Source organism: Aspergillus undulatus (genome assembly GCF_047715775.1).
Source record: "Aspergillus undulatus strain CBS 261.88 unplaced genomic scaffold BDV17scaffold_68, whole genome shotgun sequence".
NCBI classification, from domain to species: Eukaryota; Fungi; Ascomycota; class Eurotiomycetes; order Eurotiales; family Aspergillaceae; genus Aspergillus; species Aspergillus undulatus.
In genome coordinates this window covers 92,783-120,698 of record NW_027396672.1, presented here as the reverse complement: position 1 = coordinate 120,698, position 27,916 = coordinate 92,783, and the positions used below count along the sequence as shown (strand labels likewise).

General features: G+C 52.3%; 16 protein-coding genes across 16 annotated transcripts; 7 read left to right on the top strand and 9 right to left on the bottom strand.

The window, feature by feature from the left end:
* Positions 1-141: 141 nt before the first annotated feature.
* On the top strand, positions 142-2,848 carry BDV17DRAFT_295448 (putative C6 transcription factor QutA; the record flags this gene model as incomplete). The annotated part of the gene is made up of 2 exons (XM_073763062.1): positions 142-2,609; positions 2,656-2,848. 2 exons carry the CDS (start codon positions 142-144, stop codon positions 2,846-2,848), a joined length of 2,661 nt encoding a protein of 886 aa, XP_073611276.1.
* BDV17DRAFT_301011 (type II 3-dehydroquinate dehydratase) lies at positions 2,652-3,353 on the bottom strand (the record flags this gene model as incomplete). Its single annotated transcript, XM_073764168.1, has 1 exon — positions 2,652-3,353. The coding sequence occupies one exon, from the start codon at positions 3,351-3,353 to the stop codon at positions 2,895-2,897; it is 459 nt and encodes a 152-aa protein (XP_073611275.1). The 3' UTR covers positions 2,652-2,894.
* Positions 3,354-3,574: 221 nt separating this feature from the next.
* On the top strand, positions 3,575-5,035 carry BDV17DRAFT_274596 (Gfo/Idh/MocA family protein). Its single transcript, XM_073759145.1, has one exon. The coding sequence runs from the start codon at positions 3,820-3,822 to the stop codon at positions 4,990-4,992; it is 1,173 nt and encodes a 390-aa protein (XP_073611274.1). The 5' UTR covers positions 3,575-3,819; the 3' UTR covers positions 4,993-5,035.
* A 437-nt stretch (positions 5,036-5,472) lies between these two features.
* Positions 5,473-7,646, bottom strand: BDV17DRAFT_211430 (sugar porter family MFS transporter). The gene is made up of 3 exons (XM_073755437.1): positions 6,811-7,646; positions 6,028-6,744; positions 5,473-5,963 (listed from the first exon to the last, which is right to left on the bottom strand). The coding sequence occupies exons 1-3, from the start codon at positions 7,336-7,338 to the stop codon at positions 5,601-5,603; spliced, it is 1,608 nt and encodes a 535-aa protein (XP_073611273.1). The 5' UTR covers positions 7,339-7,646; the 3' UTR covers positions 5,473-5,600.
* Position 7,647: 1 nt separating this feature from the next.
* On the top strand, positions 7,648-8,867 carry BDV17DRAFT_211429 (shikimate dehydrogenase family protein). Its single transcript, XM_073755436.1, has one exon. It carries the CDS (start codon positions 7,795-7,797, stop codon positions 8,806-8,808), a length of 1,014 nt encoding a protein of 337 aa, XP_073611272.1. The 5' UTR covers positions 7,648-7,794; the 3' UTR covers positions 8,809-8,867.
* A 59-nt stretch (positions 8,868-8,926) lies between these two features.
* Positions 8,927-10,177, bottom strand: BDV17DRAFT_284709 (inositol monophosphatase family protein; the record flags this gene model as incomplete). The annotated part of the gene is made up of 5 exons (XM_073760578.1): positions 8,927-9,050; positions 9,108-9,236; positions 9,310-9,748; positions 9,807-9,947; positions 10,009-10,177. 5 exons carry the CDS (start codon positions 10,175-10,177, stop codon positions 8,927-8,929), a joined length of 1,002 nt encoding a protein of 333 aa, XP_073611271.1.
* Positions 10,178-10,688: 511 nt separating this feature from the next.
* On the top strand, positions 10,689-12,234 carry BDV17DRAFT_211417 (sugar phosphate isomerase/epimerase family protein). Its single transcript, XM_073755435.1, has one exon. It carries the CDS (start codon positions 10,841-10,843, stop codon positions 11,966-11,968), a length of 1,128 nt encoding a protein of 375 aa, XP_073611270.1. The 5' UTR covers positions 10,689-10,840; the 3' UTR covers positions 11,969-12,234.
* BDV17DRAFT_274590 (putative ethanolamine kinase) lies at positions 11,989-14,150 on the bottom strand. The gene is made up of 6 exons (XM_073759144.1): positions 13,687-14,150; positions 13,419-13,630; positions 13,259-13,370; positions 12,734-13,194; positions 12,347-12,684; positions 11,989-12,297 (listed from the first exon to the last, which is right to left on the bottom strand). The coding sequence occupies exons 2-6, from the start codon at positions 13,596-13,598 to the stop codon at positions 12,132-12,134; spliced, it is 1,257 nt and encodes a 418-aa protein (XP_073611269.1). The 5' UTR covers positions 13,599-13,630; positions 13,687-14,150; the 3' UTR covers positions 11,989-12,131.
* Positions 14,151-15,023: 873 nt separating this feature from the next.
* BDV17DRAFT_211300 (chord-domain-containing protein) lies at positions 15,024-16,519 on the bottom strand. Its single transcript, XM_073755434.1, has 3 exons — positions 16,075-16,519; positions 15,421-15,958; positions 15,024-15,373 (listed from the first exon to the last, which is right to left on the bottom strand). The coding sequence occupies exons 1-3, from the start codon at positions 16,178-16,180 to the stop codon at positions 15,061-15,063; spliced, it is 957 nt and encodes a 318-aa protein (XP_073611268.1). The 5' UTR covers positions 16,181-16,519; the 3' UTR covers positions 15,024-15,060.
* BDV17DRAFT_295439 (glutaredoxin family protein) lies at positions 16,423-16,728 on the top strand (the record flags this gene model as incomplete). The annotated part of the gene is made up of 1 exon (XM_073763061.1): positions 16,423-16,728. The coding sequence occupies one exon, from the start codon at positions 16,423-16,425 to the stop codon at positions 16,726-16,728; it is 306 nt and encodes a 101-aa protein (XP_073611267.1).
* Positions 16,729-16,832: 104 nt separating this feature from the next.
* On the bottom strand, positions 16,833-19,051 carry BDV17DRAFT_211283 (uncharacterized protein). Its single transcript, XM_073755432.1, has 3 exons — positions 18,701-19,051; positions 18,282-18,619; positions 16,833-18,221 (listed from the first exon to the last, which is right to left on the bottom strand). Exons 1-3 carry the CDS (start codon positions 18,914-18,916, stop codon positions 16,937-16,939), a joined length of 1,839 nt encoding a protein of 612 aa, XP_073611266.1. The 5' UTR covers positions 18,917-19,051; the 3' UTR covers positions 16,833-16,936.
* A 499-nt stretch (positions 19,052-19,550) lies between these two features.
* Positions 19,551-20,216, bottom strand: BDV17DRAFT_211294 (uncharacterized protein). The gene has a single exon (XM_073755433.1). The coding sequence runs from the start codon at positions 20,082-20,084 to the stop codon at positions 19,683-19,685; it is 402 nt and encodes a 133-aa protein (XP_073611265.1). The 5' UTR covers positions 20,085-20,216; the 3' UTR covers positions 19,551-19,682.
* A 3,430-nt stretch (positions 20,217-23,646) lies between these two features.
* Positions 23,647-24,087, bottom strand: BDV17DRAFT_274573 (uncharacterized protein). Its single transcript, XM_073759143.1, has one exon. The coding sequence runs from the start codon at positions 23,997-23,999 to the stop codon at positions 23,820-23,822; it is 180 nt and encodes a 59-aa protein (XP_073611264.1). The 5' UTR covers positions 24,000-24,087; the 3' UTR covers positions 23,647-23,819.
* Positions 24,088-24,275: 188 nt separating this feature from the next.
* BDV17DRAFT_295437 (uncharacterized protein) lies at positions 24,276-24,950 on the top strand (the record flags this gene model as incomplete). The annotated part of the gene is made up of 1 exon (XM_073763060.1): positions 24,276-24,950. The coding sequence occupies one exon, from the start codon at positions 24,276-24,278 to the stop codon at positions 24,948-24,950; it is 675 nt and encodes a 224-aa protein (XP_073611263.1).
* Positions 24,951-25,308: 358 nt separating this feature from the next.
* Positions 25,309-27,223, bottom strand: BDV17DRAFT_274572 (acetylornithine transaminase). The gene is made up of 3 exons (XM_073759142.1): positions 27,040-27,223; positions 26,757-26,990; positions 25,309-26,702 (listed from the first exon to the last, which is right to left on the bottom strand). The coding sequence occupies exons 1-3, from the start codon at positions 27,148-27,150 to the stop codon at positions 25,638-25,640; spliced, it is 1,410 nt and encodes a 469-aa protein (XP_073611262.1). The 5' UTR covers positions 27,151-27,223; the 3' UTR covers positions 25,309-25,637.
* A 186-nt stretch (positions 27,224-27,409) lies between these two features.
* On the top strand, positions 27,410-27,850 carry BDV17DRAFT_295435 (succinate dehydrogenase assembly factor 4; the record flags this gene model as incomplete). Its single annotated transcript, XM_073763059.1, has 1 exon — positions 27,410-27,850. One exon carries the CDS (start codon positions 27,410-27,412, stop codon positions 27,848-27,850), a length of 441 nt encoding a protein of 146 aa, XP_073611261.1.
* Between the last annotated feature and the right edge of the window lie 66 nt (positions 27,851-27,916).

Below are 27,916 nucleotides of genomic sequence, written 5' to 3'. Positions count from 1 at the left end.
TCTTTGTCGCCGTCGCGCGGGGACTGAGCGCGCTAAACACTCCGGGGAAGCAGTTAACCAGCCGGCAAAGGATTCACCTCGCCAGCGCCCACCGAAAATGCGCATGTGCTCAGACCAGTCAAGCGCACCGTTGTATCGACTATGAGTAGCGATACCCGCCAGGCCACCGGGGGCAGCGCCAGGTCCAAAAGGCGATTAACCGATGCCGTCGACGACGATGGCAGGCAGATCCCCGCGAACGACGATCCCACGTCAAACCCGAAACGACAGCGAGTCTCCAGAGCTTGCGACAGCTGCAGATCCAAGAAAGATAAATGCGACGGAGCTCAGCCGATATGCTCGACTTGCGCTTCCCTCTCGCGACCTTGTACCTACCGAGCCAACCCGAAGAAACGCGGTCTCCCAACCGGATACATTCGAACATTGGAATTGCTATATGGTCTTATTTTTACAAAGATACAGGGTAGTGAGGAGGTTGTTCGGACTCTGCTGAGGGCAGCCAATATTCCCAGCCATTTGGCGACCATGGGAAAAGAGGCGGAGGGTTCTGACACCTTGCTCTCGTCGTGGAAGAATAGCATCGTCTTGAAAGAAATTGAGCGTCTCTTGGCATTTCTGGAGCAGCCGGATGAGGAAAGAGCAAGGGGAGACCTCGAGTCCCCGGCAGAGGCTGATGGAAGCAGCGTGCTTTCGCCCGAGACGCTCGAATGGCATCTCCCCGAGTCTCTTGATGGGCGAGAGAACTCGCTGGCGATTGGGCCGTCTCCTGTAAGGGCCCCCTTGGCCTCCAGATCAATAACTTGTACCGCCCGAGATTCAAGTACTCAGACCGTCAGCGACCTATTCGAGGAGCCAGCAATCGACGGCTCGTCCTTACCACGATCCGGCATCTCACCGAACCCACCTCAAGACCATCACCTACAACTGCCTCCTAACCCATGGCCACTACTTGACATCTACTTCTCCTATACCCAATGCTGGTTTCCGATACTGGAAAAACACGACATTCTTCGAACAGCTTTCCGCCATGCGGATAATGGATGTAATCCTTCCGCATCAGACTCTGGGGATCAAGCAGCTTTGTGGGCAGTCTTGGCCCTTGCGTCAATTCAGCAAGCATCAATATCAGCCACCCGCCAGCTGGCCGACATTCCAGAGGATCGACCAGATCCCAATCAGCTATACACGCAAGCGCGGAGTCTCATTCCAACAGAGACTGGGACCTACGAACTCGGCCATGTTCAGGCACTTCTGATATTGTCGCTGGTAAAGCTTGGCCAGCAGGACTGGACGGCGGCGTGGATTCTTATCGGGCAGGCTGTCAGGACCGCACAAAGTCTAGGATTGACTAATCCTCCTATTTCATCAACAGAGGAAGGGAGCAAGGCCGCTGGACGGTCCAAGCATGTCTTTTTAGGTTGCTTTTTACTAGAGACACTGGTCGCTGCGCAAACGGGTCAGATGCCTTCGCTGCGAAAGGCCGATCTGACAAATGTGGGGTTGATCAATGAAGATGGGCTAGAGGAGTGGCACCCGTGGGAAGACCAAACTGGACTTCGACCGGTGGACACGTTCCGGGGCTCCTTTCATCGCGGGCCTCTTCATGCCCTCAGCACGTTCAATAGATTGCTGTCGCTAATGTGTATCCTGAACGATCTATGCTGTTGGGGACAGGCCCCGGCAAATTCCCTGTCGCATCTCCAGGCACTGGAGCGGCAGCTACAGCTCTGGCTGTCGGCGCTTCCAAAAAGTTATCGAATTGATTTACCGACTGTGCCGACCAAGCCTGCGTCGCCACATATATTCGGGCTTGAGATGATATATGAAGCCATCGCTAGCTCTCTCAGCCTGCAGTTGGCAGTGCAGAAGAACGAAAGGCATGGATTACGGCGTGCTTTGGAAGGTTCCCAGCGGCTTGTATCGTTGCTCCAGGCATATATGGAGACATACAGCCTTTCGGCAACATGTCCCACGTTTGGACTGGCTTTGGGGTTATGCCTTCCGCAAGCTGGTGTGAAAAAGAGCCACTGGCCTTTTGAGGCTGATCCTGGGATCAAGCACAAACTTCAATCGTTCTCTGCCCATCTTGCAACGGTATGGGTTCACGATAGTGGCCTTTCACAACCAAGGTCTGAGGCGCGGGTTAACTCGTTCCCCAAGAGCCCTGCTGCTCAAAACGTAGGTAACAACCTACGAGTAACGAGCCTGGTTGATGAGTCTCGTCAGATGAACCTGTCAACGCCAGACTCATACCTTTCGCCTACATGGATGCGACCCTCGGCCGTCGATGAGAATGCTGTACTATCTCTACCTACACCTGCCTCATCTTTGAATATCCCTCCTGGAATAGAGAGTTCAAACCCACCTCAGCAGATCTCTCACCATCATCGCTCTTCGGCTTCTGGAAGACCAAATGGAGCACCGATCTTATCCAACCCGATCGCACCTTTTTCCACTCCAGGACCTCAGTATCAGCAAACATACAATAACCCCAGTCTGACTTTTAATTCGCTGGTCGATATTGAGGGCGCTGGAATACGCCGGCCACGAATTGCTCCTGATCTGGATGCCTTGTTTGACGAATTGGCTTCGCTTGACGGCACAGACAGGTGAGTTTTTCTCTGAAATATTCTGTGCAATACTGATACATAACAGGATGGACAACCAACCCGAATTCATGCAGAATCTGGGCTTCGTTCCCGAGGCTGGCATCCCAGAGCTATACCCGTATACAAGTCAAAGAGATCCTTTTCTCATTCCCCCAACACAGCAAACATTGACATCGCCGGAGACAAACACCATGCAGCGCGACTCGCAGCTAGCGGCCGAATCACTCAATCCCAGATGACATACAAAACAGAGATTCCAAATGAATGATGCATTGAGATGGTATATTACAACGCCGCCTTCTCCAGCGGCTTAAAATTCACTGCAACATGCTCCACGGCAACCTTATACCCATAAACTCCCAGCCCAACAATGATCCCCGACGCCTTATCACTAAAGTAACTGTGATGCCTCCACGGCTCCCTTGCGTGCACGTTACTCACATGCAGCTCGATGAACGGAATTGCGACACCCAGCAACGCATCCCGAATAGCGACAGAGGTATGCGTGTATGCGCCGGGATTGATGATAATCACGTCGACGTTGCCGCGCGCGGCTTGTATGCGGTCCACGATCGCGCCTTCGTGGTTCGACTGGAATGTTTGCAGTGTTGCGCCGAATGAAGAGGCGTGCGACTTTGCTGACTCCTCGACGTCGGAGAGGGTGGTTGAGCCGTAGATGTGTGGCTCGCGGGTGCCCAGAAGGTTGAGGTTGGGGCCATTGATCAGGAGGATGGATTTGGCCATTGTATGATAAGATATTACCTGGAAAACTGTAGAGACTTGGAATGATATCCTTCAAGCAGCGACCATGACAGCGTACCATTGTTGACCTCATATACTCGGGTCAAATTGCAGATTGCGGAGAGTCGGCTAAGGGAATGCCGTGGGAGAACGCTCTGCCGCAGCCCATGCAAACTCCATCGCCTACTCCATCGACGTCCACCATGAACTCCAGACTTCCAGCCCTTCGCTTAGGACTTCACTGCAATCTGCATTCCCCCACATTTCATTGCAGTCCACATTTCAAATCCACAACCCCACGTCAGTCTCAGCTTCTATACCCCGTAAGATCTCGCAGAACAAATGTCACTTGTAGACTTAACAAAGCAGGATCCGTCCCCGCAAGCCTCTCACCACCCAGTGAAAGCATCTCAATAGGTACCGTTACCTAGCGACCTGACAACAACCCCAGCGGTATATCCAATCTAGAATGACGACCCGCAACCTCCGCATCATCATAATCGGCGCCGGCCTGATCGGCCCTCGCCACGCTCAATCCGTTGTATCGCACCCATCAACGGATCTCATTGCATTTATCGATCCTTCGCCTTCTGCGATCCCAGTTGCAGAGTCCTTCGGTGTCCCCGTTTATACATCCCTACAAGTCTTTCTCTCCTCATCCTCGGCTGCGCAGGAGGGAAGGGCAGGTGCAGGTGCAGACGCAGCAGTCATTTGCACCCCAAACCACACGCACATCCCAATATCACTCGACCTCCTAAGAAACGGAATAAAAAACATCCTCCTCGAAAAACCATTCAGTGACACTCTTGAATCTGCCAACGCGCTCCTGCACTCCCTAAAAGATCATCCCTCCGCCAAAATCCTCGTCGGCCACCACCGCCGCTTCAACCCATACACGCTAAGTGCAAAATCCCTCCTCGACTCCGGAAGCTTAGGAAACATCCTTGCAATAAACGGCCTCTGGACGCTCCTGAAACCACCTTCATACTTCGCCTCCCCAACAGGCCAATGGCGCGCCGATAAAACCAAGGGCGGCGTCCTAGGAATAAACCTCATCCACGACATCGACGTCCTGCAGTTCCTTCTGGGTCCTATAATCCGCGTCTTTGCAGAATCGACGACCCCGCAGCGGATTAAGGGGAATCCAAAACATACAGCTGAGGAAGGGTGCGCGGTCACATTGCGCTTTAAATCTGGTGTCGTGGGGACGGTCCTGGTTTGTGATGCTGCGCCGTCCCCGTTGAATTTTGAGACGGGGACAGGGGAGAATCCTACTATCCCGGGTGTGGATAGTGCGGTGTCGGCGAGTGATTGTTATCGTGTTTTTGGAAGTAGGGGGAGTTTGAGTTTTCCGGATTTGACGGTGTGGAGTTATAACAATAACAACGTCCGATTGAAATCGGGACAGGAGAAGGAACAAGAGAAAGGGTGGAACGTACCATTAGATGTACAGAAAGCCCCCGTTGGCGGGAAAGATGTGAAGCCGTTTGATAAACAGTGGGAGCATTTCGTGCGTGTTTGTAAGGGCGAAGAGGAGGTAAAGTGTTCTGTGGAGGATGGGGTTCGGGCGCTCAAGGTTGTAAGGGGGGTTAGGGAGAGTATGGAGAGTGGGAGGCCCGTTGAGATTCCAGTTGACGGGTAGAGAGTAGGGTGAAAAGGGAAGGAATTTGCGCTGTCTAGTCAATGATTGGCATGGCTATACCTCCTCCTCTCTATTAGAAATGGAGAGGTTAATCCGCGGTGCTGAATTGATGAAGCCAGTAATGAGTAGCTGTACGCATTACAGAGATCATTTAGAGTAGAGAATGACAGGGAACGTGTACTAGAACGTAGTTAGCTACCCACGAAAAAGGGAAATGGGCTTCTTTATATACGTGAAAGCGGGCGGGAGCGCAAACGGAGATGGCGGCGTGGTGCATACAAAGTTCATCCTTGTCGGATGCCCGGATAAGTATACACAGCACGTAAAGAATTGGTACCTCTAGGGACTGGGCAGAAACGAGAGCGCGGGGTTAAACAAACGCTTATGACGATGGATAAAACGCCTCGAGAAGCCAGTTGGTTGATTGACTGAAGTCATCGAGTGAGTATGTATGTACCGTTTTAGGTATATCCCACCCTAAATTGAAGCAGCAACAACATCTGAACACAGTATATATATGTTTATATATACCAAATCATGATTGCATATGAATAACAATATATCGACCCACCCACCCCTCACTCTCACCAGCCTACGTAATATATACCCTAGGCTTTCTCAACCTGCTGCACCTGTCCCTTCCCAAACCCAACCGTCCCATCCTCAATCCCCTCCCTGAATGCCTCCTCATTCTCCCTCAGCTCCCTCAGGACCTGCGAGTGCGCCCTCCAAACAGGCTTCTTCTCAAAGAGAATCTCCATGGTCTCGAGCGGAATCCCCTTGGTCTCAGGGATGAGGAAGTAAACAAACACAATCGAGCAGATCATCAGCGACGCGAAGAAAAAGTACACGCCGTACCCCATGCTCGTGAACATCTGCGGCGTGAAGCGAGAAATCAGGAAGTTCCAGAGCCAGTTTGAGGCGGCGGCGCAGGCTTGGGCGAGAGAGCGGACTGTGGGGTCGAACATTTCCTAATAGCAATCGAATTCATTAACTTTGCTTTTTTTTTGGTGAAGGGAGGGGAGGGAGACATACAGAGTTAATAACCCACGGCGTCCCGTTCCAACTCGGCGTGTAGAACGCCGTCCACAGATAAAAGAAGAAAATCGCCGCGATCCCACCAGAGTCCAGCTCCGTTCCTTCGGGGTTATTCTCGGGCTTCGCGATCTTGATATAAGCCCCCACAAACCAAAGACAGACTGAACCACCCGCTGCACCAACAAGCAGCAGCATCCGGCGGCCCATATGGTCAATCAAATAGAGCAGCCAGACGAACGTAATAACGGCCTTCACGACGCCAAATATACCAGTCGTCAGCAAGGAAGTGTTTCCACCGGTAACGCCGATCGAGGCGAAGACGCGAGGGGAGTAGTAATTTATCGCGTTGATGCCCGATCCATTCTGCCAGAGGAAGAGCATGGATCCGAGGAAGAGCCGGTAGAGAATGCGCTTGTTTGTCCAGGCTGCTTTGAACGGCTTCCAGAAGCCAAGCCCGATTTTGGTGCGCTGCTGCTCGAGGCTCTGGTCGATCATGTTGACTTCCTCCATCATGTAGATGTGCGAGGCGTCGAGGTTGCGGATCCACGCGAGGGTTTCGATGCCCTTTTCGCGATGGCCGCGGAGGAAGAGCCAGCGCGGGGATTCGCGGATGAACAGGGCGCCGATGATCAAGAGGCCCGCGGGGATTAGTTGCACTGCGAAGGGGATGATCCATTGCTTGTGGCTCGGGGCGAGGGTTTCGTCGACACCGTACTGCGCTCACTGCATTAGTACACTGTACCTAATAGAAGAGAAGTGAGGAAATGAAGGAGAACACACGTTAATCCAAAACCCGACAACCCCACCAAGCTGCCAACCAAGCTCATAAACACCAACAAGGCGTCCTCGAATAGCAGGCGGCGCCATCTCAGAGATATAAATCGGACAGATATTCGAGCCCGCACCGACCCCAATGCCCGCCAGGACCCGCCCACCATAGATGAGTCCTAGGCCCCGATCCCCATTAGCACCGAGCATCATGCCCGCGCCTAGAAAGAAGATCAGGGCGGAAAACATAAGGCCCCATCGCCGACCCCAGAAGTGGCCAATGGGGTAGGCGAAGAGGGCGCCAAAGAAGGCGCCCGCCTGGTAGAGGGAGACGATGTTTGCGGAGATGAGATCGGAGTTGAGCGATTCCCAGTTGAATTCGTCCTGGAAGGATTGCAGAGACAGGGTTGTGCCGATGAAGGCGCTGTCGTAGCCGATCATGCATGATGTGAAGGAGGCGACGGCCGCGAGGAGATAGACGCGCCAGTTGTAGACCTCGGAGGGGGTTGGGCGGTCTTCGACCAGTGAGAGAATCGACATGGTGACGGCCTATCACAGATAGATACCTAAGAATGGAAGAAGGGAGGAGACGGTGAGCGGAAGAAGACAGCGTGAGAGAAGAACCGGGGTAGGGTTTATATACGCCGAGGAGAACGACTCCGACTAGGAATCCTTGGCTGGGTAAAGGGAACTCGCCAGGGATTTTCCAATTCCATCTCGGAATCAGATATTGTGGGGAAATGTTTACCACCCACTCAATCTGAGCTAAAATGCATTAAACGAAAGACCCCGACCTGCTGGAACCCCACGGGGAGCCCATTAAGCGAGCAGTCTCTGCCGGATCCGCTGGGGGGAAGCGTTCTCCCGCCACCAGTGGACACTGCGATCATGCCCGGCTAAACAATTTCCTACATAAATATCTCCGTCTCCCCAGACTTGACTTGCGACAACGCATTTCGAATCCAATCCCAAGAAAAAAGTCAAGACAGTGTCAACATGGAACCCATCACCACCCCCTCCGACCGTGACGGCATCGCCTATCTCTACGGCCACCCGCTGCGCAACTCGCTCTCCCCACCACTGCACCAAACAGTCTACAACGCGCTCGGCCTAAACTGGACACAGATCCCCCTCTCTACGCCAAATGGAACAACATACACAAAGTCCCCCGAGATCTCGACATTCCTCTCATCTATTAAGGCGAACCCGAAGTTCGTGGGGTCCTCCGTCACAATGCCACACAAGGTCGCGATCATGAACCACCTCGATGATCTCACTGAGGATGCGCGCATGGCGGGGGCGTGCAATACCATCTTTCTACGGAAGGCCAAGGGGAAGCGTGAAGCCGAGTATGAGTATGTTGGGACGAACACAGACTGCATCGGGATCCGCGAGGCTCTGGTCCAGAACTCGCCAAACGGCGCTTCCCACTTCAGAGGCAAACCCGCCCTCATCGTCGGTGGCGGCGGCACAGCTCGCACAGCAATCTACGTCCTGAGGAAATGGCTCCGCGTCAGCAAGATCTACATCGTGAACCGCGACGAGGCAGAAGTATCCGCCATCCTGGCCGAGGACAAAGCTCGAAACCCAGACTCTACCACCATCGCGCCGCTCATCCCTGTCCCCGACCCCAAAACCGCAGTAACCCTCGACGCCCCCGTTGCTATCGTCTCCGGAATCCCAAACTACCCACCCACCACAGAATCCGAGATCACAGCGCGCGAAACACTACTTGCGCTATTGAACGCGCAAACGCACTCGGTTGACCAGGGGGTGATTCTGGAGATGTGTTACCACCCGTCTCCGTGGACGGAAATCGCGCAGATGGCGGTGGATGCGCGGTGGAAGGTTATTTTGGGCTCTGAGGCGCTTATTTGGCAGGGTCTTGAGCAGGCGAGGCTTTGGACGGGGACGGATGTGGTTAACGTGCCTGGGTTGGTAGAGAAGGTTAAGGGGTTTGTGAAGTCGGCTGTTGAGGAGAGATCGAGGGCGGCGGCGTCGAATTTGTAGGGTTTTCTACGTTCGGTGAGAAGATGAGGTGGTGTGCTGTGGAATAGATACAGATGAGATTTGATTCAGAGCCCTGCATGCATTGTATATAGATCTAAATGCTATCTTATGTTTATGTTCACGTTGAAGAAGTTTGTAATCCGGGTCTAGTATAATCCAGCTGCCGAACACGACGCCAGACTTCCCGCACTGTTCGTTCCTGCGTCTGGCGTCCTGTTTCTGTAGCTGATGGGCCGGCGGGTCTAACCCATTGATTAGCACGCTCCAACTCATGTATCGAGGGAGGGTGGGCGACATACCGAACAGCCAAATACAACCGACTCCCCAACTTCACGGACTCAATTGGCCCATCTATATCGTCAGGCGGATTTGCCGTCGTAACTAAGCCCCCGGCTTCAAGCAAGATGGCTATACCCGCTGCGACATCCCTGCAAGACAAACCAAATTAGCCCAGCCTGCTAAACAACCCAAATACCTATTAAGGATATAGTGAAAACATACCACTCCCAACAACCCCCCTCCCACCAAACATCCACAGTCCCCATAGCCGTATACGCCAAATCCATCGTCGCGCTCCCCAAACTCCTAACCCCATGGACCATTCCGCCCAACCCACCCCTGGCCTCCCGTTCCATTGCCAGCGTCGTAAAACTCTCAATCTTCCTTTCTAGATTCCCACCCGCAATATCCCGCCTATCCTTCCCCCACTCACACGCAAAAATACATTTTGACGGCGCGGTTGGCGGTAGAGGCGGGATAGCCGGTTTGCGTATTAACGGTAGTTGGCGCGACTCGTTTAGCCATGCGCCGCGGTTAAGACACGAGGAAAAGAGCTGGTCTAGGAGGGGGGCATAGATTACCCCGATTACCGGGTGGTGGTTTACGATAAGCCCGATTGAAACGCAGAACATGGGGAAGGCGTGCGTGAAGTTGACCGTTCCTAGAGACCAATCAGTGGCGCGCGTTTGAATCCATCAGGTGAAAGGGGAGTACCATACCATCCAACGGATCAACACACCATGTCGGCTTCTCATCAATGAGATACTCGCGCGACTGGCCCTTCGCGTAGGTTTCTTCGCCGAGGAAACGGTGGTGGGGGTATTTATTGTTTATGGCGGTTTTAATGAGTGATTCGACATCTTACTTCCTTGAGCATCTGCCCTTCTTCGAACAAACTCGGAGTATTTTCAGATTACCTACCTTCATCCGTTTGAGTCACCAGATCAACAGCATTCTCCTTCTCGGCGTAGACCTGCTCGGAGTTGCGCTCTTCGATGCGCTCGACGAGCAGCGCGCCTGCTTTGCGGGCGAGGTCGATCGCGAAGGCGTAGATCTCGTCGAGCTCGGCTTGGGGGATGGGGCAGGTCATTGTGATGGTGTACTCAGATTCTCGGACTGGAGAAGTTTGAAGACGAGAAGAGGGGAAGAATATTGGGGACGACGAGGTGGAGTGGGGAATTGCAGTCTGGCCGCTGGTAGCCGCCCTTGCTTGGGGCTGCATACAGAATAGTAGTCTACAGTCTACATCAACTCGCCTTCTAGAAACTCTCCGAAACGCAAGACAAATTAAAGTTCAATTGCAGATGGAGATCATCATCTGCAACTTAATCGCCCGACCGACCGCCCCATCGCGACCCTGTCGTACGACCACCGACCACGTTGGGGGTACATAGTACTAGGGCTTGGGGAAAACGCTCACCCGCAGCCAGGCAGGTGGCAGCGTTTAGCCGGGCTGTATACTTGCTGATATCAACATCCCCAGAAATCACTCTACTTATATTATTCCCGACCCTAAGCGCCTGCTGTCGTACAACTTTTGATGATCGTTATATTTAGACTCTACCGCGTCCGATCTTCGCGTCCTTCAGCTAGCCACCCTTCTCGGCTGTTCTTCCTTATTGCTTTTGCTTGATCTGCATGCTTCAGCCACAGCAAACAAGTTTAATTAGACAACTTCTCTCTCCCTCTGATCTCCTCAACATATACCCCACCATCATCCTATCCAGACCTACCTACCAAATCAACCGTCAAAATGCCGAACCTCAAAATCGCGATTCCCACAATGTCCCTCTCAAAGCCCGGCCTGCACGGACTAGACCAAAAACTCCAAACCGCCGCATCCTACGGCTACGCCGGAATCGAACTCTTCATAGACGACCTCACGCACTTCGCAATCACCCGCTTCGACGGATCCCTGCACTCTGCAGCAAAATATACCTCGTCCCTCGCGCAAAGTTTGAACCTGCACATCATCTGCCTCCAGCCGTTTGGATTCTTTGAGGGTTTGCTGGACAGGAATCAAACAGAGTACTTGGTAAATGAAAAGTTACCGCTCTGGTTTGAGCTCTCGAGGATACTGGGTACAGATCTTATTCAAATCCCCGCGAACTTCTTACAGCCTCACCCGGAAACCGGATTGCCGCGAACAACGGGGGATATAGAGGTCATTGTCTCCGATCTACAGAGGATATCTGATATCGGCGCCCGCCAAGGATTCCGCTTCGTCTACGAAGCGCTCTGCTGGTCTACGCACATCGAAACGTGGGAAGCATCCTGGGAGGTTGTCCGGCGCGTCGACAGACCCAATTTCGGTCTCTGCCTGGATAGTTTCAATATCGCGGGAAGAATCTACGCGGACCCTACAAGCGCCACTGGGAAAACAGAACACGCCGAAGAGGCCGTTACGCGCTCGATGGACACCCTCCGGGAGAAGGTAAAGAGCGGGGAACTAGACCTATCTAAGGTTTTCTACATCCAGCTCGTGGACGGGGAACGGCTCTCTGCGCCGCTAGATGAAAGGCATGAGTTTTTTGTGGCGGGTCAGCCGGCGCGCATGAACTGGTCGCGCAATGCGAGGCTGTTTCCGTGTGAGGAGGAGAGGGGTGGGTATTTGCCTGTTTTGGAGATCGCGAGGACGTTCTTTGAGGTTGGGTTTGAGGGGTGGGTTAGTTTGGAGCTTTTTTCGAGGACTTGTAATGATGCCCGGCCGGAGACGGTAGCTGAGCATGCTGAACGGGGGATGGAGAGTTGGAGGAGGGTTGTGGAGGCTTTGGGGTTGGATGTTGTTGTTCCGAGGCCTGTTGTTGGGGGTGTGAGTGGAGGTGGGAAGAGGAAGATGGTGGAGGAGGGCCCGGCTGTGGCTGTTCAGCATCGGTTGTAAATATCTGTAAATATCAAATAGCGGGAATTGAAGCTTTTATTAAAGATGCTGTCTAGGCTGTCTAGCATGTAAAGATATATGAATAATTGATGCATGCACGCTGTTGAAGTCATCCGTTTTACAAATATGTCACTGCGATGTTGAACAGAATCTACGAGGTCGTCTAAGCCTCAGCCCACCGTCGTTCCCGCAAGGGCTTTTCCTTGCCTTCTTGTGTCCCGTCCGTCTCGGCTCGCCATGCGTAATACTCGCCTAGTCGCGTCTCGGCGTACGAGGCATAGTCGAAATCGATTTGTGAGATTTGTGCTTGGATCAGTGCCCAGATGCCCCTGTTTCGATTAGCCTTCTGAATCGTATTTCTGATAGTGTAAAGCTCACCAGTACAAACCAGGCAGCCCCCGGAAGCGATCCACCTCTTCGCACAGCTTATCCACAATTTCCGGTTGCGATGGTTCCGATATCCCCTGATGCTGTGCATAGCTGCGCACATATTCGGTCAAGAATTGGCGGCGGACCGTGCGCGTCGGCATCATGGTGTAGTCGCAGTCAAAACCGCCCCATTCGGCGAAGTGGTTGGCGATATCAAAGGCTGCGGGTGACGGCGTAGCGTATTCGTAGTCGATGAAGTTTACCGTTTCCGCGCCATCGGCTGCTCGCTCTTCTGGCGAGAGAATGATGACGTTTCCGCATAAAAGGTCGCAGTGTCCGAATACCAACTAGTACTGTTAGCTCATGTATTACTTTGGCCAAAAAAAAGTAACCTACCCCGTCATCTCCTAGTCCGTTGCCGTGGTCGAACTCTCGCACCACCCGCCTCAGCTCTGTCTGCAGACTTCGCCGTCTCTGACGCTGCGTCTCAGTACATATAGGCAGCGCAAGGATCCACTTCTGCAGCACAGACCAAAGATTTGGGCCTGGCCGTCGAGGTTGAATGAGATTCAAATCGTCCGCCTTGACAGGTTGTCCATCCGCGGACACTTCTACAGAGTCTAGGAGCGAAGTCTCTTTCCCTGATGTAGGAACTGTACTGGCGATGCTGATGGGGAGAACGGAATGCCACTGGCCCAGTCTGCGAGCGACACCGCGCCATACGTTTTCCGTCGCCAAATCCTCATGGGACGCCGGCCGGCCGCGAATGAACCGGTAGAGGAGACCATTCTTAAATCGAGCCAGGAGAGAAGGGGCTAAGCCATAGCTGGCGAGAAGGGCATGCGAGTTCGTTTCTCCTGTAGATGGACCATTCTACTTAGCATATGTCGCATTGGGCAAGAGGGGTCCGGCATCGCATACTTTCGCGGTCTATGAGGATTTCTGTATGATTACCGTACGCTCTCATCAGTACTGCTTCGTTGTCTATCTCCGCTTCTGTCAAGCCCGCTTTGCGGTTTACAGCTTTGAAGAGCTGCGAGAGTTAGTCGTGTTGTTTCAGTGGTGCCACTGGGGAACACACAGTATTGGTGATACCGTCCGTGAACCGTACGAACTCGACATTGTTCTCTAGTCCCTCCCAGTGAGGGTTCAACGTCAGGATAAGCCGTAGGGCCGAAGCATGTGAGTCCGCATGGTTGTATGACTGAGGGATAAAGCGAGGGGCAGGGGCGAGGACGTGCATGCCGTTAACGGATCCCATATCGTGGGCGGGTATGTACAGGAGAGGTAAATCTAGAGACTCAGGCAGTCAGCATCACCAAACCACATCAAGCGACAGCTGCACTCACAAGGTAGTTGAGCTGCGGTACGGCTCAGGAACCGGAAATAGGCACCAGAAATTCTCAACGAGCACAGATCGACCGGCGATTGCACACGGTGAGGGTGGTGTTGATGTAGATCGCTCTCCGCGTTGGAAAAAGTTCAAGGCAGTTAGGGGGCTGAGGAAGAAATAAAATCGAGAGCAGGAGTCGGGACTGAAAGGGGGCAGAAGAGGAGACAGAGGATGTCGTCAAGGCTCTGGCCTTAACGGTGAGTGGTCTCGTGCCTCCTTGACCGTGATTGGAGAGCTGAGGCGCCCCTCTTCGTTTGGTCCCTGGTGCCACAACAGGTTAGTTACTCTTTGCCTTGGTGAATAACGGCTTGGCAGTGAGAACTTAGTTTGTTTGTTATACAGAAAATAAGGACAGCCTTATGATGCAATCATCGCTTATCCAGAGGATGCTCCTCGTTAGTGGTGTAGCATGGATCAACTCGTGGGATGCCAGAGTTGTCAGTTGGTCAGGAGAACGTCAATAGACAAGGAAGGTCCCACTAACCCCATTTGAGTCTAGCCCCGCCATTTACATGTGATTCCCCTCCTCCATTCTGCCGCTCACAACCGCCTACCTTGGCCGCCACTCCGAGTCACCTGACATTTGAAGCCCCCAAACCCTCACCACCCGAAAAAACCAGAACCTTCCTTCTGGAAAAAATTTCTCCCGATCTAACCGCATCCACGCTAGCGCCCCGACACCAGCACGCTATAAAAGCGCAAAATCCTTCCCTTCCTTTCATCTTTTTTTTTTTCTTTCTCCATCATCAGTAGCGGTTTACTTATCATGTAAATTCGTTAAAAAACCGGAGCTCCGCTACGGCGGCTCGCTGAGGGTTATTCTTTGGGATTTATTTACTATTTCTCTGTGGGTTTCCTTCCGTTCCCAGCTCTGGAGAGTGATCGTGCGGACGCGTCCTTCTTTTTCCCTTACAATCTATGGCTGGGCTAGGTGTCCTTCTGGACATCCATGGGCTTTGGCTGTGGAGGGGGCGCGACACCTTTTATCATCGGTTTTGGTTGTGTTCGTAGTTGCGTTGGGTTGGTGGTCAAATGTAAGCATATGTAGTCTACTCGCGGCAGTCAAACAGGCGGTGATGGATTGCTTTGCTATACGCTATGCGGACAGCGAACTTGCAGAGTTTCCGTATCGCGTTGACAGGAAGTGTCTGCGATCGTTCGTGGATCTTGCGGGCAACAATTTGGGCCCATGTCTTACGCCGTCGGGATGCCGAGTTCACGGTCTGATCGCGGACCGATTGCTACCACAAGAATAGACTGCGAACCAAAACATTGATGCATGCTATACGTGATACGTGATTCATATTAGCCTCGATGTCGAAGTCGAGTTCTAAGCCCTTCCAGCACTGCCAATCTGGATGCGCTCCCCAGTCCACCGGTCGTCTTTCCGTAGCACCGGCCAGCTCGTTCCATCACCCTTGACCAGCGTCAACTCCAGCTTCGTGCCCAGCACACGGAACTTGGATTGCTCGGGATCGATCGATGCAAAGAACTCGAAACTGTCCTTGTGCCGCTTGTTATCCGTAGTCGGGAGGTCGAGGGTGATGCCGGTAGATGTGAATTCGACCTTGGCGTTTTCCTTGTCGATTTTCTTCAGATATAGGGAGACATTGACCGATGTTGCTGTTTGGTAAAAGTCGTTCCTGACAATCGTTAGCTGAGTACGATGAGAAAGGACGACCGAACATACCTGACTGTGTCTACCTTCTCCTCACCAGCTGGCTTGCCCTTTCCGACGAACAGATGCTTCTTCTTCTCCGTGCAGCCTTCGATCTTCAAGAATGCATCGAATTCCAGTACCCGCCTCTTACAGCATGACCAGCCCTTACTTCCCTCATGGAAAACTGGCACCCCGGGGTGATGGACACACTTCTCCTCCTCGCGCGACACACTCGGGTTATAGGCAGCGCCACAGCCCTTCCTTCGGCACGTAGCATTATCAGGGATCGCAATCTCAGGGTCATCCGACTCAGGCTCTTCAGGAGCAGGTGACGGCGCATTCGACGGAGGCGGGATAGCAGGCGAATGAGCGGGTTGGGGCACACTAGATGAGGCAGGAACCGGAGGGCGAGCAGGAGTGGGCGCAGCAATGGGAGTCTCGGTCGGTTCGCTCTTCTTCTGAGCCGGAGCGGGGGTATCGTCAACAGTTGAGTGTTTTCCCGTCGTGCATGGCGGAATATCCATAAACTCCTCGAAGGTAAGCACGCGGGGCTTGCAGCAGTTCCAGCCTGATTCGACGAGGGAGTGTTAGCCACGGTCTCGAAAGGCCACTAACTCAGAGGGTACTTGCGAGTGAATCTCCCCCAATACCGAATCAGACAAAGCGGCGAGAATGTCTACTTACCTTTCTGACCTTCGTGGAAGACGGGCGGGCCCGGGTGGTAGAGGCAGGGCTCGTCCGGGTCGGTGAACACCTTCCCGCAGCCTTTGTGGACGCACTTTGTGGCCATGACGCGATGGAGTTAATGCAATACCGCAACCAAAGAGACTTGATGCCTTTTGACGAGGACAGGGAGAAGAAGGAGAAGGTGGGGGAGAAGTGATTGTCGAGCAGCTGCTGGTCGTCAGAGCCCAAAGCGGTTTAGTCTGGGGAAGCTCGAAGGTTCCATTACCATCCGGTCGGGTTCTGCCACTCAACAACTCAACTTACGTTCCCTCCAGAACACTCACCCATAACTCACGCATTTATATAATGTTTCCTACAGCTCATCTCCTCCAAGCCGCTCGAGTCACGCTGTTCACTCGTGCCGGCTGCGGGCTCTGCGATACCGCCAAAAACACCGTGACCCAACTACATAAGCGGCGGCCATTCGATTACTCGGAGGTGGACATCATGGTCCCGGGCAACAAGGAATGGAAGGACGTCTACGAATTCGATGTTCCAGTTTTACATGTGCAGTCTGCTATTGGAGCACTATCCGATCCGAAAAAGTTGTTCCACCGATGGACTGAACAGGAGGTCGAAACACTCGTCAACAATGCCGAGAAATCACAGTAATCGCCATCTCAGAACAACTCATCCAATTCGTGGAGTATGTCACCAAATACCAACAATAGATTCGGCATTGAACGCTCAGTTCTGGACCTCAAAGCTCATCTTTCGTTGCCCTGGTCGTTGGAGAGGCAGCTTCAGCCGACGAGACCTAGATGAAAAGATGTCAGCTACCGCTCCAACGATTCTACTAGGTGCCAAGTAAGAGAGTAGTTCAGACTTTAATGTCAGGATAGCAGCTATATCGTTCATCAGCCTCGTCCCAGCCAATACCTCCGTGGACAGTCAGCAGATTCGTCGGGTCGACCTCACGCTTGATCCGGAGAAGCCTCTCATAGTTCTCCCGCCCCCAGAAAGACTCGATTGGATTCGGTTCGAAAGGATCGGCTTCGTTCTGATACGCACCACCGCTAGGCGTGAGATCTCGCAAAGGGTTTATGATGTCATGCGTCGTCTGCCAGATGTGTTGAACCGCGCTTGGCTCGGTAGTTGTGCCGTCAAATTGCCGCGTGAAGATTATGTGCCAGAGCCCGTTGCGCCAGGCTGGTGTGACCGATGATGCGCCCGTGCCCCCGGGGAGGTCGCTCTCTGGCATTGTCCGGGAGTACAGACTAGGCGCCACTGCGTAGATGAGCAATGTGGAGGATGCATCCACGGCTTGCTCCCGTGCTGCTGTCAGGATATCGTGCAAAGTCGACGCGAGCTGCTGCTGATTGTCGGCGTCGAAGGACTCTCGGGGAACGAGACGAGACGAGAAAGCGAGGGCTGAACTGGGGAAGATTAATTTCTCTTCACGCGCGATGATGGCTTGCAGGATATTGTGGTAGTCGGCGGTGATGACGCTCGCATTTCCCAGCGTTCCCGAATCGGCAGGCTTACCTGCAAGATCGAAGAGAGGCCGCATGGAAGCCTTTGCTTTTGGGAGATCCAACATGGTCGTTCCCAAGGAAACGGTTGACGCCCCTCCAACTGCAGCAGGGATGATGTACCCTCCCCACCCCTCAGCTGCCCATCGATCAGCATTTGCAACGACGATCGAAAAGAACTCGGATATGACATCCTCGTTGATCCCGGCAATAGAGACTCGAGCAAACTGCATCGGCTTCTTGGGATGGACAGAGTAGCTCATTTCAGTTACCACACCAAAAGTCCCGCCACCGCCGCCTCGAAGAGCGAAGAAGATGTCCTGGTTCTGGCAACGGTTGGCCGTAATGTAGGTTCCGTTCGGAAGGAAGGCATTTATCTGCTGCACATTGTCGACGCCGAGTCCAAGTTCGTTGGATAACATGCTGTGTCCACCTCCGGCTGTCCAGCCCCCCGCGATGCCGACACTGGGAGAGGTGCCGCCGACAACCCGGTAGCCATGGGCATTTGCAAATTCGTAGACTCCGCCGAACTGCTGTCCCGCGCCAAAGGTGATCACGTCGCCGACCTCGTCCGAGCATTCGTCCGGGATGAAGTTCTCCGTTAGTTCGATAGGAGGTTGAATATTATGCGTCCTACACCGTCAGCCAGAATACCCAAAACCATAACAGCCGTCTGAACGAGAAATAACCCACCAAAGCGCAAATGACTCCGGCGCCGAGCTTCTCCCGCGATAATCATGTCCAGTATTCTTAACCACCAGTCTCAACCCCTTCTCCCGCGCGAACGCCAACGTACGCTGCACATCCTCCACGCCCCGCGCATCAACATACCGCCTCGGAACACTCCCCTGCAAACACTCCCTCTCTGTGGGCGTATCCAGATCCGGAACGGTCATCTTCATCGCGCAATTGTCGCCGCTCGCCTGACACCCGGCCCAGTTCGACTCTTGGTACCCGCCGAATTGGTCCGAGACGAAGAGGTGATCTTGCCGGTTTCCTTGAAGGATGGAGCATGTTTCGGTGTTGAGGGTCTGCAAGGATGATTTATTAGCCACCGTTTTAGGGTCTTGAAGCTGACCTGCAAGAAGGAATGAATGAAAGTCAAATACTACCTGCTCCCCTCCATCGTAAGAACCATAGCAAGGCGCAAGCATCGGAATCCCATCATGCAACCGCCCTGAAACACTTGCGTTGAAGACTTCCCAGTCCAATTGACTGACTGAAAGCATCGTGCCAGAAGTGTGGGTGTGGCCGTGGTCGAGAGAAGCCACTGCCGGCATTAGAGCGGCAGCGGTAGCTGCAGCGAGTGCCCATAGAGCGAGGACCATCGTGCCTGAAGCAGAACTTGTAGAAACTGTGGTAGTCAAGTAACGCAGATACGGCCAGCAAGTTTGAAAACAAGAAACAAGAGATAAGAAACGAGCAACACCGCAGAGTAGAATCCGCACCGCAACTGAACAGCGAGCGCTTATGTCCGGGCAGAATACCAAATTCCACTCCCCTCCTGGTCCACGCAAAGCTGCAACTCACATTCGCCATAGGGCTGCTTGCTTTTTCTCCCATACCCGGACTCGTCACTGTCGGTGAATTCCCCGCCCATTATTGGCTCGATCGCGATCGACGGGCCATTCCCGTGCATAGAGCCCGTCCAGAACTGCAGCACAGACCGGTTCTTGTTGGGTTGTTCGTGCGGCGGAGGGGATGTGGGCTACACGGGTGCCTTTGGCTTTGAGTCTCGAGTTCGTCGGTGGTCACTGGTGAGTGAGGTAGGTGGGTGGCTGGGTTGGGTTGAGCTGAGCTGAGCTGGGTGAGCTTGGGAGGGGACACCATATGATGCTGATTTTCAGTTTATGCCTCAAAACCAGGTTCTAACTATCAACTGACTGGAGTTACTCATATCGCATTGCTACACTTTGTAGCTTCCAAACCCATAATCGTTTACTGAAGCTGTGGATAGACATATTCTCTACGTTACGGTCCCAAGCCTAGCACAGGATTGAAAATAAACAGCAGGGGCGCCATATAGGCATAACATGGCAACCTTTAACCATTGTGTCTCTGATGTCATATACCTAACACTGCCCTAAATCTTCTTCAAAAACAAGGGAGCATCCTACTAGAAACCAGCCAAAGACACCCAACAGCAGACTCAGACTTAGTACTCATCTCGCGCCCATTAGGGAAAGCACAAGGTACCCTCCATGCCTCATACCCATCACTGCCCTCCTCAACCCATGCCACATACTCTCTCCCTTTCTCCGACGAAACATTATCAGCAACAACAACCGATCCAGACCGCACAAGCCCAAGCTTTTCACGAAGCTTCAAATCAGCAAGATACAACTCTTCCACATGATCCACAAACAGCACATCAAAGCTCACCCCGAACAGAATTCCCGGATACCTGACATACCCGCCGAGCTCAGCCATGATCATCGGGCGCGTGGAGCGGATTACGTCTGTTATAGAGGAGCTTCGCTCGGGCCCGATAGCCATCACGCAGTGGTTGCTTTTGGCGGCCCAGCTGTCGATTTCGGATAGGATTGCGCTGGGTTGGTTTTGCAGGGATGGGATTGAAAGGATTGCCTTTAGAAGGCTTTTTCACGGCCGTCCTGGGTTAGTCAAATTGGATTATTGATTTATTCTCAATTCAAAGGTTGGTAGGTAGGTTGGTAGAGGAAGAAGAGGAAGAGGGAGGGCTTTAGGTTATGTAGGTAAATAGAGCATACATACGCCATGCCATATTATTATGGTAGGGTTTGGGGCTTGCTGAGTTACGTCCATGGCTATAAGTTAGGCTTGGTTGAGTGTAGTGCATCCGAATATAATAGTTTTGGAAGGAATTGGTGGTTGGAAAATTGTTATACACATGCAAAGGAGGACTGGATAGCTTTATATAGACCTTGAGCAAGTGAAGGGACCCCCACCCCCGGCAACTTATAGATTTATCAAATCCGGCATTATCAGGTCCGAGGCCAGCTCATGTCTCGCGGGATAATAAACATTATAAGGCAATTAATGGCCATTATTCGGCTTTCCGGGGTGAAGATATGATGACTGTAGGCGACTTCAATACTAACCACGACATATAAGAGTATCTTACCGGCAATCAGGACCCCAGTAGGTGTACTAAATTCATTATTAACTGTCAGTGTCGCGCAAACTACGTACTTTGACTCGGATAAGATCAATCAACTCAAGGTACCTAATACTAACAATTGTATAAGCAGTCGTATAGTAGCACTCGTAGCTCTCTGCTCTACAGAGCTGCCCTATACATACCGGCGTGGAGCTGATATTACACCCACTCGCGAAGCCGAAGAGAACACAGTAAACGATTAGAAGAGCGGCACGCGTTGCAAATGAGGCAGAACGCCACGGTAATTATTAGTGTATTGATTGGCCGATTGAATCGATTGAATCAGCAAGAAAACCGCGGAGAATTATTCCGAAGAAAGGACCTGCGTTGAGGATGGCGATGAGTTGAATCGAGAGATTGGTTGAGAGACCGTGGGATGACGCGTAAGAGGAGATGTACGTAATCGGAATGAACAAGCCCCATGCAATGGAGAAAGCCAAAGGCGCTATGACGAGAAACTTGTGTCCCTTGGGGATTCGAAAATCAGGGAAGACATTTTCCCTGGAGAAAGGTTTTGTCGGTAGTCGTGATGATACTAGGAGGCTGGCGATGATGTTGGATACAAGGCATACCAGCGCCACGACCCGAGGTGGGAACCAAGTATATCAAAGAGGCTCTCGAGAATTAGCAGGATGATGACGCCTCCTATCGAGCCCCCGCTCGCCGCGATGCCCGTCGCGAGACCGTGTTTCCAGTGGAAGAAATGGCCGTCAGCGGCGATTGAGGGTGTGAAGATAAGCAATGCCCCAATGCCACCGAAAACCTCAATAGTCAACATGAACTGCCAGTATTTCTGGCAGAAACCAACACCGACCATTATGGCCATGATCAAGATCAATCCCAGAATCACCAAGAGCCGAGGGCCCCTAGCGTCGAATATAGGCCCGACCTGAACGCCACAGAAGAAAGTAGAAAAGATGAAGAGACCAATATCCAGCCCGTCTCGCCGGACTGATACTGGTTTAGTTGGTGGGATTCGAGGAATGTCTGGAATGTGCCGGTTGAGTTGACTAGCCCTAAACTTCCTACTAGGCCCATGAAACTGCCGAGAACGCATAGCCAGTCGTGGGTGCCTCCTTCTGGGTACTTGTCATCTCTTTTCCAACATGTTATACTCTGCTTGGGTCCTGTAAGAGGATTCGACTATTGGCAGTAATTCATGACTGGGGGCTTTAGACTACAGAGGGCCTTGTCGAAGATTCTGATAACACCCTAACCAGCCCCCGAAGCACTCCGCGACTTTTGTCAGAAATTTATTACCCAAAAAGTTCTTATCTGACGCGAGAAAGACAGCATGGCTTGAGTTCAGTAGTCTACATATCAAATTTGGGTCATGAGTAGAGGTGGATCTACGCAAATCAAGCCCTAGGTCAGTCGACGTAACGACGGCTCCAGCCGCCACGGTAGAGTTGGCAGCTAATCAAGGCTGTCAAGAATATATTACCCTGAAACTAGTTTATCGACGATGCATACTACACGCGCCTCTCTCAGACTTGGAGACACGAAAGGGTCAAGATGGAAGGATACTGTGGACGGAATTGCTCAGTGAATGGCAATCTTGCTGTCTTAGGCTATGCATATACCTCAGCGGACCGCTCATTGATATAAATCACTCAATGGATGGACTTCGCCTTCAGGCTGGCTGTATGATTGTGAACGAGATTCACAGAACTAGGAAGGGTCTGACCTGGAAGTATCCCTCCAGTGTGTTTCGACGTAGAATGGGACAGAAAGTTATTGGTGCAGGTGAGCTGGACGTTGCATATGGGTAAACGAAACGGCAGACTCAGTCACTCCATCTGATTCAGTTTGTATCTACATACTTTGAATTTCGGGCGAACGGTGAGTACGAATACGGAGAATTGCGATGGGCTTAAGATAGTATGTATGGCTGATAGAGGGGAATCAGCGAGGGGAGATTAGAGTAGAAAATGAAGCTAAATGTTGTATCTGGGCTTTGAACCTCGTTCCTTCTCCCATTACCTAGGGCTAGCTAACTCTCTGCCCGGCCCTCGATCACTGCTTATTAAGTACATTCGCCTTACTTCACATCTCATTGAGTACCAAAATATAACCAAGAGCTTTCCAACAAACACATTAAGGACAATCCGGCAGGCCCCGAGCCCTCATTGCCCGTCTTGTCATAAGTTCCTTAATCCCCTCAGGCTTGTTTACTCCATTTTCGACAAAGACCCATTCCCAAGCCAGTTCGCTGCACGAAACATGAAAATTTTGGCGGAATATACCTATCTTGCCCTGATTAGTAGCAGCTCAGCCGATGGAAAGAAATCGCCCACCAGAAGACACTGAGCCCACCGAACCAAACATCGATATCTTTCATTTTCCAGCTGTCTAGTACATCATTTGCTGTCTAGCATGGTGGAATGTGGAATGACCTTGACTGGCTATCACCTGCTCCTGAAGGTCCACACTCCCCCAATTTGCCTCGAGACTAATCTTGGTATACCTCCAGGTGAATGTTGTAGAGTTGTAACCTTAGAGAAAAACGCTTGCATGGAATTGATGACGATTGGGTTGAAAGGGGACTCGTCACGAGTGAACTCATAAGGCGCGTGAAAGGCAACCCGATTTGTACCGCAAGTCCAAGAGTAGGACTCCTGACCATGCACTTGGGGTCACGAACAGGATAATACTATGTCATCAGGTTCCCCTGCTGCATGCTGTCGTTGGCAACTGCTCTTTGTCGCTTCGCAAAGGTGGTCCTGGATATTGTAGAGCCCATCTCAAACGGCAAAACACTGCTGCATCAGGAGAGACCACCCGTCCAGTCTTTTGTGTGATTTTTGGTAGACAGTAAGCCAAGATATAGCATGCATTGTTCCTGGTAGTTAGAGGCGGGCGTCGCAGGCCTGTGCTAAGCATACCAAAGGACGATGTGCCACTGAAAAAAAAAAAAAGAGAGAGAGAGAGAGAATGAAGCGGGGTCTTTAGAGGGCAGAGATAAGTTGGCACTCAAACAATAGTATTTCTGCGAAGCCAGGGTCCGTGGCTACTCGAGGAGATACCCATGATGATTCAGGTAAGGACATCCCAGCGAGGACTTTTCCCATGTCTCTTCATGTCTGGATGTATCAAGCTATTTCCCTGGTAAGTGTCCTTTGTCGTCTATGGCTCCCCGACCATCCGTAAAGCTGTAGACAGCATGTCCTTCCAAATAATCCGCGCATCAACGCAAGGAGCGCCAGAGAGATCGTCCTACAGAGCCCAAACTCAATCTTAGATGGTGGCAACCCAGAATGAGGCTTTTCCATGTTCACAAAGCTCAGAGCTCGTGGACGCGCGTCACCAGTTTTTGGACCGAGAATCCATGAAGCAACATGGGGCGTAATTAAAGGTCCAAAACAAAGGTAGAGACAGTAATGATAATATCGTACGCATCTTTATCTAAGAAGCAGTGCAGATTGAAAGACAGAAACAAACCTGTGTTTTATCAGTATCACCGTGTAGTTATAAATAGCCCCGACATTTCCTCTTGAGAAGAGTGTATTTGATCACCAACTAACCTCATCTAGACTTTCTCTGCAACCATGGAGAATCGTAACACCAAAGACCAGCAGATATCAGTTCATGTCCTAATAGGGCACCTTCCATGCATTTCACGGCATAATGAACTCTTCGAGCAGCTTCACCAGTGTCTGAAAGGGCAAGGATGTACGACCTACGCCGTGTGCCACGGCTGGAGCCGTGACAAAGATTATCCAGCATGGAAGGTCTTCGTGACTTTCCAGCAACCCGATGATAGGGGGAGCGCGCGAGCAGAAGTCGAAAAGCTCATGAGATCGCTAGTCCACGAGGAAGAAATCAAGCGGCGTAGGAGTGCTGGTGCAAAAGCATTCGAGGACCTCGCTTTCCATCGGACGCGCGATACCCCTTGGTCTTACTTGCGCGGGATCGACTGGTTAATGACGGCTCAGGAGGACCCGCGGCTTTATAGCTTCAAGGATCCATTCGACTATCCACCGGTGGATCAGATCCTCGTTTTCAACGGGGTGGAGTATGTTTTGGAAAGCGTACCCGGTCCTAAGAGCGCCCCTGGGGCAAAGGTGTCAGTGAGGGATGCTTTTGCCAATGCTGAACGCGCGGACAGATTATTTTTCTGTGCTGCCGAGAAACCGCTCCGCCAGAGTCTAGGTCGGATTCACGGTATAGAGGTCCATATGTTTGGCACAGAGCTCGGTTTCGATACGGTCTCGATTCATTGACATGTAAGCTGACACGAATGCTAGGTCAACCACTGACTAGGTTAGAGTACAAGGTTCAGATACGTCTAGTTGTTGTTATTGTTTTGGTCAAATATTAATATATATCTCTTTTGTTGTGCTTTAGATTGGTCCCCCTTCAATATGCCATTTATGTGACCAGCACCGTCATCGACTTGGATACTCAGGACGCTCACCACTACGCCAAGAAGGGTCAACTCTCCTTGGGGACCTCGGGGTATGCCTGACAACTATTTCTGAGGGTCAAATACCTTGGTTAAATCGAGCCAACCTCATGCAATTCCTGGAATGTAAATAATTCTGAGGCCGTTGCATTAATGATGCCTCAACAAGATAGCCCCCTGGCTTTGTGAATCTCATTGATTCCCACGGGTTTCATGCCTTTTCCACGCGCTGATCGCGACAGCGTCTTGTCCTTAACATCTTTGTACAGAGTAGAAGTAGATTCGAGATTTCTTGATATTGGATAGCAATTGTTAGCGAAGTAGTAGACATGAAGCTGCTTTTTCTCTATCACTATCTACCTAATTCCCAACAACAGTCCAAAACAGAATAGAAATGCTAAGCGGTGTATATGGACTCCGATCCGGAAGACAAAAGAACCATCAAGTGACAACACATCATATACCCATAGATAGAAGAACAACAAATATACATACAATCCCAACTCTAAGCCTTCGCAACAACCTCAAACGCTTGCTCTAGAACCTTCAGCGCGGTCTTCAACTGCTCCTCCGTGATCGTCAAGGGAGGAACAAACCGAAGACACCCCTCGCCGGCGGTAATGATAAGCATGCCCCGTTCCCTAGCGGCAGTGATGATCTCCGAAGCCTTTGGAGCGAATGCCTTTGACAGCTGAAGGCCGAGAATGAGACCGCGACCGCGGACTTCGGAGACGAGGTCGGGGAATTTCTTCTGCAGGGCTTCGAAGCCGGAGACTAGGAGGGCCGACTTGTCCTGGACGGACTTTTGCAGTGCTGGGTCGGCGAGGCGGTGGATGATGTGGTGGGCTACGCGGCACGCGAGGGGGTTGCCGCCGAAGGTGGTTCCGTGGTCGCCGGCCTTGATGTTGTCGGCGACGGTCTTACCGGAGACGATGGTCGCGCCGATGGGGATGCCGTTGCCGAGCGCTTTGGCGGTGGTCAGGATATCGGGGTGTGCGGCCTCGCCGGACGCAGGTGCGAGTGATGGGTGGGCGTGAGCCCAGAAGCTGCCGGTTCGAGAGAGACCGCATTGGATCTCATCGAAGATCAGTACGGCGCCAACCTCGTCGCAGCGCTTGCGCAGGGCGGAGAGGAACTCGGGCGTCGCGACGTTGACGCCGCCCTCGCCCTGGATGGGCTCGACGATTACACCGCTGGTCTTCTCCGTTACGAGCTCTTGCAGCTGTGCGACATCGTTGTATGTTCCGTATTTGAAACCGGGGAGCATAGGCGAGAAGGGAGTCTGGTATTTGGGGTTCGGGGTGGCGGAGAGGGCGCCCATTGTACGGCCGTGGAAGGAGTTGTGGAAGGAGACGATCTCGTGCTTTGCACCGGAGGGGTCGCGAGCACGTCCGGTCTTACGGGCGAACTTGATGGCCGCCTCGTTGGCTTCGGTACCGGAGTTGGCGATGAAGACTTGGGCAGCGTCGCGCATACCACCGGACTCGCGGGTGAGAGTGATAAGGTCTTTGCTGAGGGCACCGATCCAGGCGTTATGGTAGAGGTTCGAGGCGTGAAGGAGGGTTTCGGCCTATACACAACTGATGAGAAACTATGAGTCAAAACATAACTTGTCACAGCGCACCTGCTCAGCAATGATCTTCGAGATCTCCGGGTCACAGTGACCGAGTGAGTTAACTGCAATACCCGCTGTAAGATCGAGGTACCGCCGGTTCTCCATATCCCATAGGTAACACCCTTTCCCCTTGACCATGATCGGATTTGGTCGGACATAGGTAGGGACGAGGTACGGTGCGCGCTCATTGATGAAGGAGACGGAGACGGAGTCAGCAGCGGGGTCCGGTGTGATAACAGCGCTCTTCTCATCATTAGCATCCTTGTTTCTACTAGAATCATCACCAGCCTACCTGAGCTTTAGAGGTCGCAGAGACAAATCGCCGTTGCAGCGGTGACTCAAGCGCGGAGACGACCAGCTTCGAGAGCGGCAATCGCCGTGACGCCGCGCGCACAAATGACATGATACGAATATTCCAGCGAGTATATGAAGAATAAGGGTGAGAGGAAGGGAGAAAGTATCGTGGGGGGGGAGAGAACAAATCGCGCATCCAAAAAACGAGGCGGAGATAGATACCAGAAAGCGATATCGGCTCGGCTGATCACCTCCGCCGCCTCTCCGCACTCTTCCTCGACTCATACTACCACCGCCCATCTCTATTCTCTTACCACCTCAACTCAACCAACCCAGTGACTCACATTGTTCAAATTCTCCTCGCAAACATGACGTTCTCCGTACTATCTCGCCGGGCTCTGACTCGCACAAAGCTCATCCACCCCACGCGCACCCTCTCAACCACCTCCATCTACCTCTCCGAGACCTCCAATTCCAAGCCCTTCGCATTCCGTCAAGGCCCCGCACCTCCACGTCTCCCAGAAGAAGACCAAAAGATCTTCGAGCAGCTACAGAAACAGTCAACGGGCGCTTTCAGCACGCCGCAAGTCAACCAGTCTCCGCAGTCCGAGTCCACGTCTCAAAGCGCAAAGATTGAGGCGAATGGCGACGGGGAGGAGCTTCATCCCGATGCAAAACAAGGCCTCAAGCCGGAGTTTGAGGGCGAGAAGAATCCGAAGACGGGGGAGATAGGAGGCCCCAAGAACGAGCCCCTGAGATGGGGCGCGAGCGGGGATTGGAGTTATGGGGGACGGGTTACGGATTTTTAAGGGCAGGATGTATTGTTGTAAAATGGTACCTGTATATTAGTTGGCGTTTGGATAAACCAATATTTA

Coding starts and splice junctions, on each gene's coding strand:
- BDV17DRAFT_274596 (XM_073759145.1), top strand. CDS start 3,820: ATGACGACCCGCAACCTCCGCATCATCATAATCGGCGCCGGCCTGATC.
- BDV17DRAFT_211430 (XM_073755437.1), bottom strand. CDS start 7,338: ATGTCGATTCTCTCACTGGTCGAAGACCGCCCAACCCCCTCCGAGGTC. Junction 6,745..6,810: donor TTGTCGGGTTTTGGATTAAC/GTGTGTTCTCCT, acceptor CAGTGAGCGCAG/TACGGTGTCGACGAAACCCT. Junction 5,964..6,027: donor CGCCGTGGGTTATTAACTCT/GTATGTCTCCCT, acceptor GATTGCTATTAG/GAAATGTTCGACCCCACAGT.
- BDV17DRAFT_211429 (XM_073755436.1), top strand. CDS start 7,795: ATGGAACCCATCACCACCCCCTCCGACCGTGACGGCATCGCCTATCTC.
- BDV17DRAFT_211417 (XM_073755435.1), top strand. CDS start 10,841: ATGCCGAACCTCAAAATCGCGATTCCCACAATGTCCCTCTCAAAGCCC.
- BDV17DRAFT_274590 (XM_073759144.1), bottom strand. CDS start 13,598: ATGGGATCCGTTAACGGCATGCACGTCCTCGCCCCTGCCCCTCGCTTT. Junction 13,195..13,258: donor AATCCTCATAGACCGCGAAA/GTATGCGATGCC, acceptor GTCCATCTACAG/GAGAAACGAACTCGCATGCC. Junction 12,298..12,346: donor GGGCTGCCTGGTTTGTACTG/GTGAGCTTTACA, acceptor TAATCGAAACAG/GGGCATCTGGGCACTGATCC.
- BDV17DRAFT_211300 (XM_073755434.1), bottom strand. CDS start 16,180: ATGGCCACAAAGTGCGTCCACAAAGGCTGCGGGAAGGTGTTCACCGAC. Junction 15,959..16,074: donor CTTCCACGAAGGTCAGAAAG/GTAAGTAGACAT, acceptor TCGTCGAATCAG/GCTGGAACTGCTGCAAGCCC. Junction 15,374..15,420: donor GAGAAGGTAGACACAGTCAG/GTATGTTCGGTC, acceptor AACGATTGTCAG/GAACGACTTTTACCAAACAG.
- BDV17DRAFT_211283 (XM_073755432.1), bottom strand. CDS start 18,916: ATGGTCCTCGCTCTATGGGCACTCGCTGCAGCTACCGCTGCCGCTCTA. Junction 18,620..18,700: donor CTTACGATGGAGGGGAGCAG/GTAGTATTTGAC, acceptor TCATCCTTGCAG/ACCCTCAACACCGAAACATG. Junction 18,222..18,281: donor CCGGAGTCATTTGCGCTTTG/GTGGGTTATTTC, acceptor CTGACGGTGTAG/GACGCATAATATTCAACCTC.
- BDV17DRAFT_211294 (XM_073755433.1), bottom strand. CDS start 20,084: ATGGCTATCGGGCCCGAGCGAAGCTCCTCTATAACAGACGTAATCCGC.
- BDV17DRAFT_274573 (XM_073759143.1), bottom strand. CDS start 23,999: ATGGAAAAGCCTCATTCTGGGTTGCCACCATCTAAGATTGAGTTTGGG.
- BDV17DRAFT_274572 (XM_073759142.1), bottom strand. CDS start 27,150: ATGTCATTTGTGCGCGCGGCGTCACGGCGATTGCCGCTCTCGAAGCTG. Junction 26,991..27,039: donor CTGCGACCTCTAAAGCTCAG/GTAGGCTGGTGA, acceptor AATGATGAGAAG/AGCGCTGTTATCACACCGGA. Junction 26,703..26,756: donor CGAAGATCATTGCTGAGCAG/GTGCGCTGTGAC, acceptor AGTTGTGTATAG/GCCGAAACCCTCCTTCACGC.